Consider the following 19,939-nt stretch of genomic DNA (forward strand, 5'->3'; position numbering starts at 1 on the left):
TTCTCAACCAGCAGAGGTCTCAGTCCCGCCAAGCCCCTCGGTCCAAGGGCGCTAAAGATCCCACCAAGCCAGTATTCCAGACTCCCAAAACTTAGGCGTATCAAATTCTTCCTCATCTCTTGACCTTCATCAGCGACAACCCCTCAACCAACCTCCACTATCTCCCTCGACCCATCTATAAGCCTATTGAACAACATTATCACAATGTCTGAGCCTATTAGGAATAAGAAAGCAGATTTTCCGGTCGCCCCGTAAGTCTCTTTGCGTTGCTTAACCCCGTATATGCAAAGACGCATTTTCCTTGTTAGGCACGTCTTGCCTTCTAACGATATTTCACGAGAATAGGACGCCTCAAAACACCCCAGCTAATAATGCCCCTATTTCCTCCCATGCCCAGCAGCCTGGAGTCTCCAGCATCAAAGAAGGTATCACTCGAGCAATCTCCTTGCCAGCCACTTATCTCTAACATCGTCACCCTAGAATCCCTTGATCATGCCACAGCTGCTTCTTTATTCGCGAGAAACCCTGGGCTCGTCTCCATGATTCAAGGAAAATTGGGATCACTTGTCGGTCGCTCTTCCGGATATATTGAGTCTCTGCCCGCACCTGTCCGCCGACGTGTCGCTGGACTGAAAGGTATCCAGAAGGAACACGCTAAGCTGGAAGCTCAATTTCAAGAAGAAGTGTTGGAGCTCGAAAAGAAGTACTTTGCAAAGTTTACTCCTCTGTATCAAAGGCGTGCCACGATTGTCAATGGGGCTGCGGAACCGACCGACGGTGAAGTTGATGCGGGCAAGGGTGAGGAAGAAGATGTGGATGTTAAGAGCGAAGATGAGTCTAAAAAGTCCGAGGACAAGGTGTCATCAACAGCCGGAATACCCGAGTTCTGGCTTTCTGCTATGAAAAATCAAATTTCTCTGGCAGAGATGGTGACTGAACGAGATGAAGAGGCTCTCAGACATCTCACCGATATCCGAATGGAGTACCTTGATCGTCCGGGATTTCGCCTGATTTTTGAATTCTCTGAGAATTCATTCTTCACAAACAAGACTATCTCGAAAACGTACTATTACAAGGAAGAGAACGGCTACGGTGGTGATTTCATCTATGATCATGCCGAGGGCACTAAGATTGATTGGAAAGACGACAAGGACCTCACTGTTCGTGTCGAAAGTAAAAAGCAAAGAAACAAGAGTGAGTTCAAGTTCAAGCAAAGTGAAGGTCATGAAGCTAATTTCTCGATTCTAAAGACACAAAGCAAACTCGCGTTGTCAAGATAACCGTACCCACGGAGTCTTTCTTTAATTTCTTTTCTCCCCCACAGCCCCCAACGGACGACGATGATACTGTCGCTACCGACATTGAAGAGCGGCTTGAGCTTGACTACCAGCTTGGAGAGGATATCAAGGAGAAGCTCATTCCTCGCGCAATCGATTGGTTTACTGGGGAGGCTCTTCAGTTTGAAGAACTGGGCGATGATATGGATCCTGATGAGTTTGACGACGAGGACGAGGACGAGGAAGAGGATGAAGATGATGACGACGACGACAGGAAGTCTGATGGGGACGTTGATGACGACTCTGATGAAGAGGTACCCATCCCCATCTCACCCAGAACTACCACGTATAGTGTATGAAAACTAACATTAAGCAGGACGGTACTTCGAAGCCCAAAAAGGAGGCCGCAGAATGCAAACAAAGCTGAACAGTCAGCTAATCGTTGAAAGTGCAAATTCGAATGGTGCTATAATCCATATCTCCACCTGACTTCTGATGCCTGGTTTTTATTCTTTGTTTCTCTCAGATTGTTTCTTCTAATCATGCGTGGCTCCTGTTCCATTCAATAGCGGTCCGCTGTATGTATGGTCAAAGTATTATGTGTAACCATGCATACTTCACCATCAGATTGGTGGGCATGTAGTGGATGGTAAAGCTCGTTGGATGGAACCGTCAAGGCAGTGTCGGTCCCTAATCATTTTTTCTTCCTCATCGCCCTCCAAACTCCTTCACCGACGACCTTTTTCTCCCTCTCCTACTTTTCTTTAATACTGTTTTCCGCCTTACCATATAAAATGCTGGCGGCGTGACGAGTTCGCTTCCGTTCAATTACTTACAATTGTCCTAAAACGATCTGCCCTATGCTTCTGAAAATATAAATGATGGCAGCACATGGTAAAGAATATCAAATATAAGCATGTATCGTAAGTTTACTTAGTAGTTGCTTCCTATAACACGTCGGAGCTTCTTTTAAACCGATGGGTCTGATCTCACCGCTTATTCAGAATTCTGGTTTTTTCTATCTAGCTAAACTCCACTCATGGGGGCCCTAGGTCAGCTAGCACCTAAGCGGCAGTCGACTTCACCTCTCGAGGTCATACTGTTGAGGCTAAGCGAATGATGAGTAGAAAACGAGTCTGAAATTCGAAGGGCGCAGTATGTCGTAAATTCTTCGTCTATAGGCCTCCAAACCTACATAGATATCTGAATGACCACAGAGCTATGGGCGTCATGATTAGTGATACATACTACTAACTAGTACCTGTTCAATGTACCCATACCTGATTCTTGGCGTTGACAGGTGTGGAGATTGTTTTCGACGAGTGGCGCGGCTCTCCAGCCTCAGGGGTCGCGGCTCGCTAACGGCCAGCTGTTAGCCAGTTCAATAACTCCCCTCTTCTCTTAAAACGATAGTCTCCATTTTCTTTCCATGATTTGAAGTTCAGGCCTGTCGGTGTTGTCATAAGGCGATTATATCCCGGCTTTCTGTTTCCCTTGATCCGTTTCCCCGTCCAAATATCAACCGAGTATCCAATTAATGATTCGCTGCTAGATGCCTACAGCAGTGCTCGCTCGGTGTCATATACATTCCGCATAGGTTCTGGTTCGGTCTCGTTTCAACTTAGGCTACAGATTCCCTGGCCAACTCAGTCTTGATGGCGCACAATTATGAGGTCGGAACGAGGGCCTGGCAGCCCGATCCGACTGAAGGATGGGTAGCATCCGAGGTCAAAGAGAAGCTTGTTGATGGTGACAAAGTGCAACTTGTGTTTATATTGGAAAATGGGGAGGTTCGTCTCATCTTTATAATCCATTTGATGTCCCTTGGGCCGCTCGACTGACTAGGTTCAATAATTATAAAAGACAAAATCTTTGGAAACCACGCAAGCAGAGTTACAGGTGGATAACAATCCTAAGCTACCTCCGTTAATGAATCCAGCCATGCTGGAGGCCAGCGAAGACCTGACGAATCTATCTCACTTGAATGAGCCAGCTGGTTTGTTTCATACTCCCAGTACTCCCCCAGGAGTGAGGGGCTAACTACCCTGAAGTCTTGCAGGCTATCAAATTACGGTATGCGCAAAAGGAAATATATACTTATAGTGGCATTGTTTTAATCGCCACTAACCCTTTCGCTCGAGTGGATTCACTCTATGTTCCTCAGATGGTGCAAGTGTACGCCGGCAAACACCGTGCATCACAGGCGCCTCATCTATTCGCCATCGCTGAAGAGGCATTTGCGTAAGATACGACTCACCTCTCTTGTTATATGCTGTTACTCACAAGCAAGCGTTGCAGTGACATGTTGCGAGATGCGAAAAACCAGACAATTGTGGTTTCTGGAGAGTCTGGTGCTGGAAAGACAGTTAGCGCCAAGTACATTATGCGATATTTCGCAACTCGCGAATCCTCAGATCAACCTGGGAAATACACCACGAGTAGGGCAGATGCTATCAGTGAGACTGAGGAGCAAATCCTGGCTACAAATCCTGTTATGGAAGCCTTCGGAAACGCCAAAACAACGCGCAATGACAACTCTTCACGGTTCGGAAAGTACATTGAGATAATGTTCGATGATAGGACCAATATCATCGGCGCAAAGATCAGGACGTACCTGTTAGAGAGATCCCGTTTAGTATTTCAACCTCTCAAAGAACGCAATTATCATATCTTTTATCAGCTTGTAGCTGGTGCAACAGACGCAGAAAAGCAGGAACTCGGTCTTGCGTCGGTTGAGGACTTCGACTATCTCAACCAAGGCGGCACGCCGACTATTGATGGCGTGGATGACAAGGCAGAATTCAATGCTACAAGGAAATCCCTGAGTACTATCGGTGTGTCAGAAGATACACAGGCGGAAATTTTTCGCATCCTTGCAGCTCTCCTGCATCTAGGCAATGTTAGAATTACCGCCACTCGAACCGATTCTTCCTTACCTCCCTCTGAGCCCTCCCTTGTCAGGGCCTGCAGCATGCTGGGCATTGACGTCAACGAATTCGCGAAATGGATAGTCAAGAAGCAACTTATAACAAGAGGTGAGAAGATCACATCTAATTTGACACAACAACAGGCGACAGTTGTCCGTGATTCGGTAGCAAAGTTTATATATTCAAGTCTCTTTGATTGGCTCGTCGAAAAAATCAATCGCGGCCTAGCGTCCGGTGAAGTTCTTAACAAATTTAAATCTTTCATCGGTGTTCTGGATATATATGGGTTCGAGCACTTTGCCAAAAACTCGTTCGAGCAGTTTTGCATCAACTACGCTAATGAGAAGTTGCAGCAAGAGTTCAATCAGCACGTATTCAAACTGGAACAAGAAGAATATGTTCGAGAGCAAATTGACTGGACGTTCATTGATTTCTCAGACAACCAACCATGCATTGACCTTATTGAGGCAAAATTGGGTATCTTATCCCTTTTGGATGAGGAGTCTCGGCTGCCGATGGGTTCTGATGAACAATTTGTGACAAAACTGCATCATAACTTTGCAGCCGATAAGCAAAAATTCTACAAAAAGCCCCGGTTCGGAAAGTCGGCGTTCACCATATGTCATTATGCTGTGGACGTAACTTATGAATCCGATGGTTTTATAGAGAAGAACAGGGATACTGTCCCGGATGAGCACATGGAGGTTCTCCGCAACTCCTCGAATCAATTCGTGAAAGATATATTAGATACCGCCGCCGCCGTCCGCGAAAAAGACTCTGCATCCATCTCATCTAAGCCAGTCGCTGCGCCTGGTCGTAAAATTGGCGTGGCCGTCAACCGCAAGCCTACACTTGGAGGTATCTTCAAATCATCGCTGATTGAGCTTATGAACACCATAAATTCTACGGATGTGCACTATATACGCTGTATCAAGCCCAACGAAGCGAAAGAAGCTTGGAAGTTTGAAGGTCCCATGGTCCTTAGCCAATTGAGAGCTTGTGGTGTACTCGAAACGGTCCGTATCAGCACTGCTGGATATCCTACTCGCTGGACTTATGAAGAGTTTGCGATACGCTACTATATGCTTTGCCATTCATCGCAGTGGACGTCTGAAATCCGAGAAATGTGCCATGCAATCCTGCAAAAAGCTCTGGTAGATGGCAGCAGCCAAAAGCAAGATAAATATCAACTAGGTTTGACGAAGATATTTTTCAGGGCAGGCATGCTCGCTTTCCTGGAAAACCTTCGTACGTCTAGGTTGAACGAATGTGCAATCATGATACAAAAGAATCTGCGGTGCAAGTACTATCGACGTCGTTATCTCGAGGCGCGTGCTTCCATTCTTACAACTCAAGCTTTAATCAGAGGGTTCTTAGCAAGGCAGCATGCGGCCGAGGTGCGCAAGGTCAAAGCTGCAACTTCCATCCAACGGGTGTGGCGGGGACACAAGGAAAGGAAAAAGTATAACATCATCCGTGCAAACTTCATCTTGTTTCAATCGGTTGCGAAGGGCTTCCTCTGCCGGCAAAATATAATGGATACGATACATGGAAACGCTGCGAAAGTTATACAACGTGCCTTCCGCTCCTGGCGACAATTACGAGCTTGGCGGCAGTATCGCCGAAAAGTTGTCATTGTGCAGAACCTTTGGAGAGGTAAGCAAGCGAGGATACAATACAAAAAGCTCCGCGAAGATGCAAGGGACCTAAAGCAGATCTCTTACAAGCTGGAGAATAAGGTGGTAGAGTTGACACAGTATCTCGAGTCTCTAAAACGTGAAAACAAGTCGTTGAATCTGCAGTTAGAAAACTATGAAACTCAGTTGAAGTCATGGAGGAGTCGTCACAACGCCCTGGAGAATCGTTCTAGGGAGCTTCAGGCCGAGGCAAACCAGGCGGGAATTAATGCTGCTCGGTTATCTGCCATGGAAGAAGAAATGAGTCGATTGCAGCAAAATCATAGCGAAGCGCAAGCGACAATTAAGCGGCTGCAAGAGGAAGAAAAAGCGTCACGGGAATCCATCCGTTCTGCAAATGAGGAGTTGCAACGGCTTAAACAAATGAACACCGAGTCGGATGATGAGAAAGCTTCCCTCCGTCAACAGATCGCTGACCTCGAAGAGCAGCTAGAGCTTGCGAAGAGGACCTTACCTAGTGGCGGCTTGAACGGTGATCAATCAAACGGCAGCGCCATCCCACCACCTGCCAGTGGGTTGATTAATTTAGTGTCCTCAAAAAAGACAAAGCCAAAAAGACGCAGCGCCGGTGCGGAGAGGATAGACACAGATCGTTTTAGCGGTGCTTACAACCCACGTCCCGTCTCCATGGCTGTTCCTAGCTCCCTATTGCGCCAAAACCTATCAGGGAGCACTTTTTCACCTGGATTGGACTCTGTCGAGGTGGAGCTCGAAAATTTACTTTCTGAAGAGGATGAACTCAACGAAGAGGTCACGATGGGCTTGATACGCAATCTAAAGATTCCACTCCCTAGTTCTACTCCGCCACCAACCGAAAAAGAAGTTCTATTCCCTGCTTATTTGATAAACCTTGTGACATCTGAAATGTGGAATAACGGCTTCGTGAAAGAATCCGAACGGTTTTTGGCGAATGTGATGCAGTCGATTCAACAAGAGGTCATGCAACATGATGGAGATGATGCTATAAACCCCGGGGCCTTTTGGCTGTCTAATGTGCATGAAATGCTTTCTTTCGTGTTCCTGGCTGAGGATTGGTATGAAGCACAAAAGACTGACAATTACGAGTACGATCGGCTACTGGAGATTGTAAAGCACGATTTGGAAAGCCTCGAGTTCAACATCTATCATACCTGGATGAAAGTGTTGAAAAAGAAGCTTTTTAAGATGATCGTTCCTGCGATCATTGAATCCCAATCACTTCCAGGATTTGTCACAAGTGAATCGAATCGTTTTCTTGGAAAGCTTCTTCCTTCCAACAACAACCCAGCTTACAGTATGGACAACCTTCTTAGCCTTCTGAACAATGTCTACAAGGCAATGAAGGCTTTTTACCTTGAGGATTCGATTGTCACTCAGACTGTTACCGAGCTTCTTCGTCTGGTTGGTGTCACCGCTTTCAACGACCTTCTCATGAGGAGGAATTTCTTGTCCTGGAAGCGTGGCCTTCAAATAAATTACAATATAACACGTATTGAAGAATGGTGCAAAAGCCATGATATGCCGGAAGGGACGTTGCAGCTTGAGCACTTGATGGTAAGACAATATTCAGACATATGATTGGCCCCCTATACTAACCTCCTCTCAGCAAGCGACCAAACTTCTTCAGTTAAAAAAGGCTACACTAAATGACATTGAGATTATTCAGGACATCTGTTGGATGTAAGGCCCCATGTTTGATTTTGCCACATCATCGAGCCATATGCACAACTAATACATTCATATACAGGCTCTCCCCGAATCAGATTCAGAAGCTCCTGAATCAATACTTGGTGGCGGATTATGAGCAACCTATTAATGGGGAGATCATGAAAGCTGTGGCCTCTCGTGTCACGGAGAAGAGCGACGTATTGCTTCTGACGCCTGTTGATATGGAGGATAGTGGTCCGTACGAGATTGCCGAACCTCGTGTTATCACAGCCCTGGAGACATACACACCGTCATGTAAGTTTCGTATGTGACAGCGCTGTCCGATAATCACTGACCTGCTTGAAGGGCTGCAAACACCACGACTAAAACGTCTTGCTGAAATTGTCTCGGCTCAGGCAATGGCTCAGCAAGAGAGGCTTGAAATGGCGGAGATGGCATGATATCTTTCGTACTTCTCTGTAGTACAAGGCTATGGTCGAGTAAAAACATGCTACTCTACTGAGTATACCGTTTAGAAGGAGTCATCTTGTCGTCATTTCCTAGAGTTACGGATCATGATGAGATTATGCATTTCTGTTACCTTGGAACAGCACGCATCCTTATTCTGTTTTTAGCGGTGTGGGACATATGCCACACCTTTCTCTGTTTAGATTTTTCATTTTATTCGAGTCTCACTTGTAAATAGCAATTTGAGTTGAGGTCCATCTACCTTACTGAAAACATATACTCTCTATCCGTAGTACATATGGCACCACGCTAGTGGAGTAGTGGGGAAGCAAAGCTTCCGATACGAATAGAAACAATCCCGGCCATGTCAGACTTCTTTCTGTCTTACGATCTTCACTCTACTTGTAAATGTTAATTAGCAAGGAGAGTATAACATCCTGTCTCAGCCTCTTTTCCTACCTTGTTCCCCTGAACTCCCTAAACAGCAATTCAAAATTGGCGGCACAGACACCATGACTACATTAAAGAAATTGAACTTCATCACCAGCAACAGAAACAAACTGGCCGAAGTCAGAGCGATTCTGGGCAATGCAATCGAGGTCGATAACCAGGGGCTTGATATTCCGGAGATACAAGGGACTATTGAAGAAATTGCCAGAGAAAAGTGCAGGCGTGCAGCGGAAGTGGTAAACATTGTGATATTCTTTCCATCTCGCCTACAGTGCTAATATTGCCTGAACAGATCAAAGGCCCGGTTCTCACGGAGGACACGGCACTGGAGTTTTATGCACTGAAAGGGCTTCCTGGCCCATACATGTAGGCTTTACCAGGACAAATTTTTGCTTTTTGTACTGACATCTCCTAAGCAAGCCATTTCTTGATGTTTTGGGCCATGAGGGGTTGAATAAAATTCTCGATTCGTTCGAGGATAAATCGGCAGATGCGATATGTACATTCGCTTTCAGTCACGGCCCTGGCTCAGAGCCAATTTTATTCCAGGGAAGAACGAAGGTAATTGACAATGATGCAAAGTTTTTGGACTTTCGAAATCTGACCTCAACGTTTAGGGTGTAATTGTCAGACCGAGAGGTCCATCAAACTTTGGTACACATAATCTCTCTCTGCTACGTCCGGAATTTCCAGCTTATATATGGTCTTTAGGTTGGGATCCGATTTTTGAATATGAAGGGAAAACGTATGCTGAGATGGACAAGGAGGAGAAGGTAATTCCCGAGCTTGCCTTCCAACCACTACCTTTCTAGTCTTTTCTCCATTTCCCTGATTGTTCCCCAACGTGGCCCCTCCGTCCTCGACTTCCTCGCTAACAAACTGCTAGAACCAAATATCGCACAGGTATAAAGCTTTGGAGAAATTACAGCGTTGGCTGGTCCAGGAAAAATCCTAATTTCTCAGCTCCGCGGCGGACGACGTTGATAGGTGGTGCATCTCTAAAATATTTCAATTCGCGTTGAGGTTTTGGTTGATTTTCCAAGAGGATACCCAACTTGAGATTCTTTCGCAGTTTCCCTCTACATCGTCGTCCTTTTCACTCATAAGCTCGACCACAACTTCTTCGTCGAAGGCTTCACAGGCTTCTTCCAATAGGACACCGAAAATCTCTGCGTCTAAATTTTCTTGTAGCTTCGCGTCCTTATATCCCCTGCAACAGGTGAAATCCTATTAGGCTTGCTGAAAATGAAGGAAGATGGGGGATAGATGGTGGTTGGCGGGATCCGCCTGTAGATACCTTGATGAAAGACGGTCATATAGAAGAGATGTAGACGGGCATCGCAAAACCACAACGAGGTCAATCCAAGATTTGGGGAATAGATCACATGCATGCCAGTCAATCAAGAGTCCCCCCTGAAGCATCTCATCTTCAACAGCGTCCAGCAGCTATATTGACCAGACCAGGTAAGTAGAGGGAAAATTAACCTGCAATCTGAGAGAAATCCTATTCAATTGAGACTTCCAGGGAGGAGAGAGCGTATATACTCAGCGTACCTTATCCTCATCCACAATCCAAGTTTTCAACTCCTCGTCATAGGTCTCGAAGCAATCACGATCTTTTGCGACCTGATTGATTGACAGATGTCGCAGACCGGTATCTTGCGCTAGTTGTTCGCAGTGGACAGTTTTCCCAACGCCAGGGGTTCCTGTGATAATCACATTCGGGGCTGTTCGCATGATGACACTAGGCAGAGTGCTGGGTGACTGAAACGTCCAGTTGCTTTCCTGTGAAACGAAAGTATAATCATGTAAAACATGATGGCAATGGGTAAATTTTACGTGGGGTATAAACGAACACCTCAGGCACCTATTTCAGCGGGAAAAGTGGGTCCGATCCGACGGATATAGCACATTAAATACTAGTACGGAGTACGGTGCAAAGTTCACTACTACTAGTTAGGTACTTACTCGGAGGTCAACCATTGGACCTTGCAAGCGTCAATTTCATTTACTTTAGTTCTCTCTCTTAATGGTCCTTCCACACTGCTAGTTGAAGTAATGATCCTGATGTCATGGTCCCAGAAAAAGATCTATGGCTTTGTACAAGTCAAGTCTTGGACAAGGTCTTGGGAGGTAGACAGCCTAAAAGGGTCAGTCGCTGCTCAGTAAAGTAAATAGTTGTGACTTACTTGAGTATTTCGAACACTTTATATTTCTTTAGATAAGCTGCCCCTCGTCGGTAGCCCTTTAGGATCCGAGCGGGATCGGCAGATACTGCGCGCGTACCTCTGAGCCGCTTCACAGCAGACGATGGCTTGAACATTGGGTCTAAGACCAAGAGGTTCGCACTGCCATTGTCACGTATCTCGAATCCAATAATGGTCAATGAGTGCCCTATTTGTGATGGTATAGCGGTAAGCCCCAGACACAAGGTCAACAGATAGAGGTTAATGACAGAGAGGAACGCTTCAGACCTTGATGTTGGAAGTAAATTGGGGGTAAGTTTGTCAGGAAAACTTTGTCATTTGTATCCAAGGAGCACGCCTGTCTGAAATAGTTTGCAATGTACATGAACAAAACGTCATGAGCTTGCATATCTTTGGTTACTCCGATACGACTGGCTTCGCATCTTATACATATCAGTACTATTCCCATTGTGTTCCTCGGTGTAAACTCACTGTATTCCTAAGCTCAAAAATAGCGCCTGTGCCTAAAAAAAGAACGTTAGTAAGGAATATCTACCCTCAAGTATTCCTGCCTTACTTCGGGTGTGCCAATGTATTTTCTAGTGCCGCGGATTCCGCCTGTCTCAATCCGTCCGATGCTGTTGAAACCCATATCCCACGCACTCTCGATCATCTCTTGTATCTGCAGGATCGTTGGTGATGTCTCCGAAAAACATTCATGTCCCGGAATGCGGCATTCTTTGATGTAGGAAATTAGCATTTGGATATTTCTGTAGCCACAAAACCCCCCCTCTTTTGGCATCTTAGAGATTTGATGAACTTTAGGGCTACAGAAGAAAGCACGCTGTACTGATTTGTCCTGTTCACAAAGCCTAACAAGCACCGGAACAACATCTGTCGTCTCATTCTCCGTTGAACGATGTCTCCGCAGCGTTCCATCTGGAGCGATTATATTGGACTCTGTTATCTTGACTCTTTTTTCTAATAATTTTCGAAGCCACGAAGGCATTTGCTTCTCATGAGCATATGGTCCCAATTCGGTGCGCTATTTCATTTATCAGCAGGCTCACGACCTAGAAACTGTGCAAGATACAGGGAAAAGAACGCAGAGAAGGGGTCGGATACTCCAAGCTTTTTCACGGCAAGCGTTATATTCGAAGGACTACGGGGTCTTGTTTCTCTCACTGCTTCCTGAGTGGGTTTCTCTTTCTTTAGTTGGCTCTTCACAAACAGTCCATGTGAGTACTGGGCATTGTCCAGGTCTTCGCAATCGCCAGGTCTGCTTTGCTTCTGAGCAGTAAACGAGCCGGAGAACTCTGGCGGAGAAGATGTTGTACTCTCGTGGGTAATTTCTTCTGCTTGGTGTAATTCAAGATGGGTGGGAAGCTCAGCGTCCATTACTATCTCCCCACAACCACGTGGGCAATGGGTGTACTTTCCTAAATGCTCGTTCTCCTCGCTGGCGGATAGATGTTGCCTGCAGTCAGAAGATATCTTCAGGTTGTTCAAGTGTATAGCCTTTTTACCACTGCTGACACCAAGCCGTCTGTCGATCTCAGGATGATATACCTCAAAATGGTCCATATTAGAATTACCATCAGGTTCAGGAAAGGTGCAGAACGGACATGTTGGAACTTCTGCTCTTGCAGGATCCATAGTAATCGATCTAAGGGCCCCTCTTTCACTTAGAGATTGTTGAGTTAGCAAATGAAAGTGGGAACGGAGATAAGGGCAAGTGACAATGACACTAATACGAAGTACTAGTTGTAGGTTGGACTAAGGCCATATATCTACCCGACTACCGGAGAAGACTCGGGACCTAGCAAGGCGTGTCTTTTTTAGGTGGGTTGGCCATTTAGGTCCGGTACTCATCGGTGCTACAAAAAAGTGGAACTATACTCTAGGTTCCAATTGGTCGGTATGTATGTACCACAGAGGACTCCGCAAGCCAATCGTGTTAGGTATTGACGAATATTCGATACCTACTCCGGAGTAGTTTTCGTAAATCCATGATCAGAGAGATGACTCACACAAAAGCGTATGGCGCTCGACACCCGAATGCTACAAAAGTAGGATAGCTATATATATCCCACGAGAGCGAAGATCATTTTTACATATACACCTATACATGTGCTGTATACTTATTCTATACATATTGCTCATCACTTGTACAAATTAGAATGGCTCCAAGCCTTGAGAGAAGCGAGTTACACATGGAGGTACTGGAGTACCTATAGTAATTACATACAAAGTACCTGATACTAGCTCTATCTATGGAGTATGTACCGTGTAGTAAGAACCAACTCCGATATCGTATTCCACAAGCGGAAGGCGGAGAAGAGGAAAAATTATGTGATACCCCGTATCATTAGAGGGGCTCCGCTTTCGCAACCCCGCCAGTGCACATAAAAAGGCTATCCCGCTACCGAAGTCAAGTAATGTGAGGATCGCCATCGCCTTTTGAGAACAAAGTCTGAGTTGACAGTTACTCTCCAGCATGGAATCTCGGTTGCCATCCAAATTGGAACCGTTGTCGACATCCAATAGCGACCTAGTAGGCCCTTCAAACGGCAACTGGGTTGTACAAAAGTTTGGAGGTACCAGTGTGGGCAAGTTCGCCCTTAATATCATTGATCAAGTTGTTCTGTAAGCAACAAGATGAAATATAGAGATAGCTGCTACTGACATCCTTCAATCAAGACCTAGCCTTTTAGATCACAGTGTGGCAATAGTCTGCTCTGCAAGAAGTAGCTCTACAAAAGCTGAAGGTACTACCAATCGGTGAGTCACCTCTCCACCCCGGTTAGGCGTTGCCCTGCCTCGCAGGTTCTATTGTTCTCATCCAAAATCAACATTGATATTGATACAATTGATAGGCTGTTACGCGCAGCGCGGGATGCAGAGAATGCGGAATCTAAAAACTACGTCTCTCTCGTCGAGGCGGTCCGATTGGAACATATCGAAGTAGTCGAGAGTCAAATTAATTCCAAGGGACTAAGGCTTCAGTTAGTTACCGAGATTAACGATGAATGTGAAAAGGTTCTGAAGGTCTTGGAGGCTGCTCAGACGCTCGGGGAGATCAGTGTCCGCTGTGTGGATAAAGTTATGAGTACAGGAGAGAAGCTTAGTTGTCGACTTATGGCAGCTTTCCTCCAGGACCGAGGAGTAGATTCGGAATATGTGGATTTGGCTGAGATTGTCGACTTTACTATCTCAAGCCAGGGTCTCGACCAGGAATTCTACAACAACCTCGCCAGCACTCTCGGTAAAAAAATCCGAGCTTGTGAGGGCAGAGTTCCAGTTGTAACTGGGTTCTTTGGGACCATACCAGGCGGTCTTCTTGATCAAATAGGGCGGGGCTATACAGATCTTTGCGCCGCCCTAGTCGCCGTTGGGATACGTGCCAAAGAACTACAGGTATGGAAGGAAGTCGACGGAATATTCACAGCAGATCCCCGGAAAGTGCCAACTGCGCGTATTCTTCCGGCAATCACACCTGCAGAAGCCGCTGAACTGACATTTTATGGCTCAGAGGTCATCCATCCATTCACCATGGAACAAGTCATCCGCGCGAGAATTCCCATTCGTATCAAGAATGTCATGAACCCGAAAGGCAATGGCACTATCATTTTCCCTGATTCCTCTTATAAATTGGAGAAGGCGGCCATAGGGCATGACCCCAGATTGTTCCGTACACGCAGTCCAAGTCTTGTGCAGACGCCGAAGCGTCCTACCGCTGTAACTATCAAGCACAAGATTCTCGTGATCAATGTCCACTCCAACAAACGCTCCCTGTCGCATGGGTTCTTTGCTGGCATCTTCTCTGTCCTTGACCGATGGAGGCTCTCAATCGATCTGATATCCACCAGTGAAGTGCATGTGTCCATGGCTCTTCATTCTGAGTCGCCTCTTCTCAATGGAGTCGGCAGGGATGAATATCAAATTATTGACGAGGACTTGAAGGGCGCGTTACGTGACCTACAGAAATATGGGACAGTCGATATAATCCCAGAGATGGCCATCCTGAGCCTTGTTGGCAAACAAATGAAGAACATGATTGGTGTTGCCGGGCGGATGTTTACAACCCTTGGAGAGAATAATGTGAACATTGAGATGATCTCCCAAGGTAAGTGCAACGGGGTCGAACTCTTACTGGATTTGGTTGACCAAAAGCTAATTGCTTCTCTTCCTCCAAGGTGCGAGCGAAATCAATATATCATGCGTCATCGAAGAGAGAGACGCAGACCGTGCCCTGAACATTATTCATACGAGCATGTTCACATTTCTAGACTAGACGCCCTCCTTTCCTCCTTCGCCTCCTCCTTTCTATTCCCCCCTTTCCCTTCTCGTAGGGGTTTCTGCACAATGCCAGCGAGGGTCTCTGATGATTTAGGATACCCATGGCATATCTATACGATACGACGAGAAGTTCCGTGTCTTACATGACTATGTGAAAAGTTGAAACTCTGGAGTTGTCTGAATGGATCTTATTAGAGCCTATGTTCCTCTCTTTTTATCTGAATCTATGTGTGATATTTTCTGCCATGCACCACGCTTTGTTCCTCTATACTGACATAATTATCTTTTGTGTTTCCGGGATAGATCGCATTTGTTTCAGCTCTCCTTTCCAGGCGTTGGTTGTCCTTTATCTAGATTTAGAACAAATTCGTTATCGGCCAAGGACATAGAGGGTTTACATGGAGTTTTTGAAGCAATGACAAGCACTTCATAAAGAGGCTTTTTCGGGATGGAGGGATGCACTGTACAATTTACTGGAGCTCATGTGAACAAAACTTTCGCTCTCCACTGGTTTACTCCTCTGTCAGGGGTGTCGTCAACTTAGATTTTTAATTAGACGACGCCTTGCTGGCATAGTAGGTCACCTTTTCGGGAATTCCAAACCCCCTCTATCAAGGAGTTATAACAGAGTTCTATCGAAAGGCAAAGGTGCCCATCGGAGGTCTAGCCTACCCACGATTATGATCAAGAAGTTAACTAAAAGTAACTATTAGTAATTCAAATACTATCTATGCTGGGAGCACGAAGTAATGCTGCTACATGTGGAACACACACAAGTACTACTGCAGGCCAGCACGGGTACCTGGGAATCTTCCATACCCTTGCCTCGGCCAATCTCATGACAATATATGTAGACAATTAGCGCAGGTAGTGTTCGATTGTGTTATGAGCCATCCCAATTGAAGGGTTAATTAACTTCATGGATAGTGGTGAGCAAGGGTCCCTTACTCATTTGAATTAGGATTCGCTCTCTGTACAACTGCTGGAGGGACAGGATGTACGGTCGATACTTTCGTCGACTTGTTGAGGTATCGCTATCCAGGCGTAGATTGAAGCTAACGAGCCTTAAATATTTATTGTTCGAATCCAAGCACCTCAAGCTTGTACTTTTTTTTTTCTTTTTTTTCTTTTTTTTTTTTTTGAACGACCCCATCAATTGCTGGATGACGAATGTTGATTCCGCCTTCACAGCTTGTCGGTTGAGATGGCTGATCTTTAGAATCTGGGTGGCAGTATGATCACAAAGCTTTCCTTCGAGACACAAAGCATGGGGTGGGAATCTAGACGTAGCTTAGTATGGATCTAATAAAACCGGGCTTGGCTTAGAAAGGCACACAACCTGACACTAAGTCTGATGGCCGGGGCATGCTTGCCTCGTCAACTGATGGGAGGGCCCAATGATCGACCGAGATCGCCTGGTGATTGGACACGACAATCGTTCCAGGTGGCGGAACTAAGCAAGGAGGTCAGCCAATGGTGAAACAGGAGCTTCTGTATTGTCACCCATGACAATACTAGTACCAAAACCCCACCCTCTTCCAATGTACTCGCCGCCCTCGACGCGTTACGCGACGCGACCTAACCATACCATACATACTTAGCTGCCAAACGAGGCCGCGACAATCACCTAACATCAAGTTCCTTTCTCTCCATTCCTCAGCCCAAGTAATCGTACATAACTCTGCTGTTATTAACGTATCTCGCGCACCCCACCTTACCTCGAGGGAGAAACCTTACTAGGTGAAGGGATTCGATTATAGAGTGAGGCCGTCTTCCCGCTTTATCTCTTCTCTGCCTCTTCTCTAAACATCCCGTTCATCCCGTCCCCCATCATCATCGTTTCTAGATTTACTATTATTTCGCGCGCCGCGTGAGCCCACTCTAACAGCACTGTCAGGCTTGAAGCAGTCCTGCGCCAGTCTTCCATCCAGCCTATTCCAAGTAGAAGAAAGAAAGGGAGGGGGGGATATAATATCAAGAACAGTTCACAATCCAGTTAAACTCGACAGTTATTACCCGCTTTTTCTTCGCACTTGGAGCCACGGCCTCGATGTGCCCTCCTTAGCGCCTTTGTGGCCCAAATACCCACTTCTTTGCGCTACAGCCTAAGACCCTTTGCATTGCCTTTGTCTTTTCTATACCACCGCGAATTGTCCTGAATTCTGCATTTTCGGGTGACTACGATTCACTTGGTCATTGGGCGTTGCTGCCCCTGCCCCTCATCTTTGGCCGACTCGACGCAGCGTTCACCTGGACGGTGCTAGTATACTCTCGCGTTAAGGAATTCGTCGACGCGTCCAGCGTTTTTGGCACCCACTCAACCGGACGACATCATGAGCTCCACCCGTCCTATGACAACTGCGTCAGCAGTTGTCAATTCATCTTCACCCACTGAGCACGGAATTGCCAAGTCTCGTCAATTGGAACCATCGCCTTTACCCCTGCAACCTATGGAGAATGTCACAGACACGGGTTGTATCTTGAACTTGCCACCCGCTCGCACGCACAAACCATCGCCAACGAAGACACGTCGAGGGTCAGGTGTCTCACTGTCTGGAGGAGGAAAGCTGGGCTTCGTCTCTATCACGGCCCCTGTTCCACCATCATTCCCTACTGATTCTCCTACAAAGAAAACTCCTTCCAATCCATATGCGTATCCCGTTACGTCTACAATGTCTATGCCGCAGTCGGCTTTGTTCACGATATTTCCCAGCGTCAATCCCGACAGGCTCTCCTCAAGACAGAGTCAGCCCATAGACGAGCCACCCAGTGATAATTTCGCGGATTTTCCTGAGCCATCATTCCACTCCAGGGCTCAATCGAAAAGGACGCTCATGGATGCGGCGCCATTGAAGGAGCGGCCCGCGAAAAAGCCGAAACGCGAAGACACCAACTCGATGCGTTTACCCGAGCCACACGAAATGCCTCCTATAGAAGACGACGGCGTGAAACCACCGTATAGTTATGCAACACTAATCGGAATGTCTATTCTACGCGCACCAAATAGGCGGCTAACCCTCGCACAGATCTATAGGTGGATCTCAGACACGTTCTCATATTATAAGAACAGTGATCCTGGCTGGCAAAATAGCATCCGTCACAATCTCAGTTTAAACAAGGCATTCATAAAGCAGGAACGGCCTAAGGATGACCCAGGGAAAGGCAACTACTGGGCCATTGAGCCTGGGATGGAAGCGCAATTTTTAAAAGACAAACCCCTTCGCCGTGCCACGATGTCTAGTATCCCCCTTCCGGCTGCTCCCCAAAGGGAGCTTACGCATTCACAGAGCTCTGCCACGGCCACGTGGACAGTTCCACCGTCTACCTATCCTCCTGTAGTGCCAAAGTCTTCGAAGAATGTGGATTTGTCCTCCGACGCGACACTACCTGCTTCGGACCCCGCCCTCCAGGATGACACAGGTGATGAAGGAGTGAACGGGCCTACTACGCAGACCCTCCCACCGCGGTCTTCTCCGCCGCAGACTATACACTCATCACCTCCAATTGTGCCACCTCGGTTCATCCGCCAGGGAACTCCGCCTACGCCATCTCAGGGTGTTACGGCGACAGGGGTCGTTTCTCGCTCTAGAAAACGGAAGTCAACTGGCATGAATGATAGCGGCTATTTTTCTTCTTTGGAGTCTTCGGCAATGCGACCAAACAAAGCTGGCCACATACTAACTTCAGACTTGGATATTGAACCTCCTCGTATCAAGCGTGGCCGTGCAGAAGAAGAGATCGCTCGAATTAGAAGTTCTTCTCACGACATCAGTCCGGGTCATTCTGGTACGCTGAAAGACGCTGGACTTATTGTTGGCTCTTCGCCACTTCGCAGTGAATATGTTAGCATGCTGCCGCCTCCCATTACCCCTGTCATAAAATTCAAGAAGCCCGCAAAGCCCCCACCGTCGGTCTCCCCTAACACCAATCTTCGAAACCACCGCAAGAAGATTCAGCAGATGGTCAATTCCCCCATTAAGCATTTAGGCCTCACAGACGAAGATTTACCATGGAGCCCAGCGTTTAACATTCAGGATGAAACCTTTACGCCGAATGAAAACCTCCACACTACCTTTGACGTATTTGCGGACACTACCACGGATAACATTTCAACACCAGCATATGGTTCACCAGGAAAGCGTTCCGCGAAACGTTCACGGAGTGATGCTAGTGGCTCGAACAGCGGTGTGCTTGCTGATATCACGACTATGAGTGTGAACGGCCGTATCGGCTTGCCTTCGTTTTCATCTTCAAGCAAAACGAAAGGCCTTCTCTTTCCCGATTCACCATCGAAGGTCCCCGATTCCGGGCGCTTTATAGATGCTACTCATGATGATTTTTTCTCTTTCCACCTTTTTGATGAGGGCCCCGGAGAGGTAGATGGTGTTGATCTTTTACAGGGGTTTCAAAAAATCGGCAGCGGAAGCAAAGAAGAACCGTCGAAACCCAGACAGCATGTGCCTAGGCCGCAGCTAAATCATCGGAGCAATATGTCACTATTCTGAGTCCCTAATAGGTTCTACCCTTCTGAGGAATTGGGTGTTCAACATCTTTACACTCCAAGAATATGATCTCCCTCATCGAATCTATGCCGCGGCTTAGCGCATAATAATGCTGGTCTTATTTCTGGGGATTTGGAGTTTGTGTTCAGCAGGATTTGCTCTTTGGGTTGTTTAAATTTTAGGCGGTTGATATTTTTGGAGTTCTAGGCTGGGTTGAGGCTTGGAATTGGTTTTGACTTCAATTGATGACCTTGTTATGACCTTGACGATATTTGCTAAGATGTACATGAAATGCCATGTTTTACGAGTCTGATTCTTGACTATGTCTACTCTCGGAGGCCTTGATATGTGCTTATTCTCTCTTCCTTTTCTTATTGTTGGTTGTAGATATAATTAGTGGTCGTTTGTCAATGAATTTCTTTGTACACTATTAGGTTAAGTATATGTCCGTTTGACTAGATACTAGAGCACAACATAGTGCGCAGTTCTTTGTAGGGGTATTGTTTT

General features: G+C 46.5%; 7 protein-coding genes across 7 annotated transcripts; 5 read left to right on the forward strand and 2 right to left on the reverse strand.

Moving 5' to 3' along the window:
- Positions 1–34: 34 nt before the first annotated feature.
- On the forward strand, positions 35–2,618 carry F9C07_2279874 (nucleosome assembly protein Nap1). The gene is made up of 5 exons (XM_071510403.1): positions 35–251; positions 346–425; positions 481–1,194; positions 1,251–1,591; positions 1,654–2,618. The coding sequence occupies exons 1-5, from the start codon at positions 205–207 to the stop codon at positions 1,702–1,704; spliced, it is 1,233 nt and encodes a 410-aa protein (XP_071365962.1). The 5' UTR covers positions 35–204; the 3' UTR covers positions 1,705–2,618.
- A 314-nt stretch (positions 2,619–2,932) lies between these two features.
- On the forward strand, positions 2,933–7,988 carry F9C07_2228454 (myosin class V heavy chain; the record flags this gene model as incomplete). The annotated part of the gene is made up of 7 exons (XM_041288027.1): positions 2,933–3,067; positions 3,141–3,273; positions 3,329–3,518; positions 3,576–7,434; positions 7,487–7,560; positions 7,628–7,842; positions 7,894–7,988. The coding sequence occupies 7 exons, from the start codon at positions 2,933–2,935 to the stop codon at positions 7,986–7,988; spliced, it is 4,701 nt and encodes a 1,566-aa protein (XP_041140352.1).
- Positions 7,989–8,432: 444 nt separating this feature from the next.
- F9C07_10799 (inosine triphosphate pyrophosphatase) lies at positions 8,433–9,619 on the forward strand. Its single transcript, XM_041288026.2, has 6 exons — positions 8,433–8,681; positions 8,738–8,811; positions 8,862–9,006; positions 9,063–9,099; positions 9,157–9,218; positions 9,332–9,619. Exons 1-6 carry the CDS (start codon positions 8,508–8,510, stop codon positions 9,398–9,400), a joined length of 561 nt encoding a protein of 186 aa, XP_041140351.1. The 5' UTR covers positions 8,433–8,507; the 3' UTR covers positions 9,401–9,619.
- On the reverse strand, positions 9,072–10,706 carry F9C07_1125923 (adenylate kinase fap7). Its single transcript, XM_071507584.1, has 5 exons — positions 10,635–10,706; positions 10,458–10,587; positions 10,000–10,391; positions 9,743–9,891; positions 9,072–9,655 (listed from the first exon to the last, which is right to left on the reverse strand). The coding sequence occupies exons 3-5, from the start codon at positions 10,180–10,182 to the stop codon at positions 9,454–9,456; spliced, it is 534 nt and encodes a 177-aa protein (XP_071365963.1). The 5' UTR covers positions 10,183–10,391; positions 10,458–10,587; positions 10,635–10,706; the 3' UTR covers positions 9,072–9,453.
- F9C07_2140533 (peptidase family C78-domain-containing protein) lies at positions 9,196–12,472 on the reverse strand. Its single transcript, XM_071509172.1, has 8 exons — positions 12,257–12,472; positions 11,757–12,200; positions 11,209–11,676; positions 11,124–11,155; positions 10,920–11,074; positions 10,635–10,839; positions 10,000–10,587; positions 9,196–9,891 (listed from the first exon to the last, which is right to left on the reverse strand). The coding sequence occupies exons 2-7, from the start codon at positions 12,027–12,029 to the stop codon at positions 10,536–10,538; spliced, it is 1,185 nt and encodes a 394-aa protein (XP_071365964.1). The 5' UTR covers positions 12,030–12,200; positions 12,257–12,472; the 3' UTR covers positions 9,196–9,891; positions 10,000–10,535.
- A 520-nt stretch (positions 12,473–12,992) lies between these two features.
- Positions 12,993–16,111, forward strand: F9C07_2279879 (aspartate kinase). Its single transcript, XM_041283932.2, has 5 exons — positions 12,993–13,071; positions 13,128–13,277; positions 13,332–13,412; positions 13,508–14,757; positions 14,828–16,111. The coding sequence occupies exons 2-5, from the start codon at positions 13,129–13,131 to the stop codon at positions 14,923–14,925; spliced, it is 1,578 nt and encodes a 525-aa protein (XP_041140349.1). The 5' UTR covers positions 12,993–13,071; position 13,128; the 3' UTR covers positions 14,926–16,111.
- A 183-nt stretch (positions 16,112–16,294) lies between these two features.
- Positions 16,295–19,811, forward strand: F9C07_1126508 (fork head domain-containing protein). Its single transcript, XM_041283931.2, has one exon. The coding sequence runs from the start codon at positions 17,264–17,266 to the stop codon at positions 19,433–19,435; it is 2,172 nt and encodes a 723-aa protein (XP_041140348.1). The 5' UTR covers positions 16,295–17,263; the 3' UTR covers positions 19,436–19,811.
- Positions 19,812–19,939: the final 128 nt, after the last annotated feature.

This window comes from Aspergillus flavus, chromosome 1 (assembly GCF_009017415.1).
Source record: "Aspergillus flavus chromosome 1, complete sequence".
NCBI lineage: Eukaryota > Fungi > Ascomycota > Eurotiomycetes > Eurotiales > Aspergillaceae > Aspergillus > Aspergillus flavus.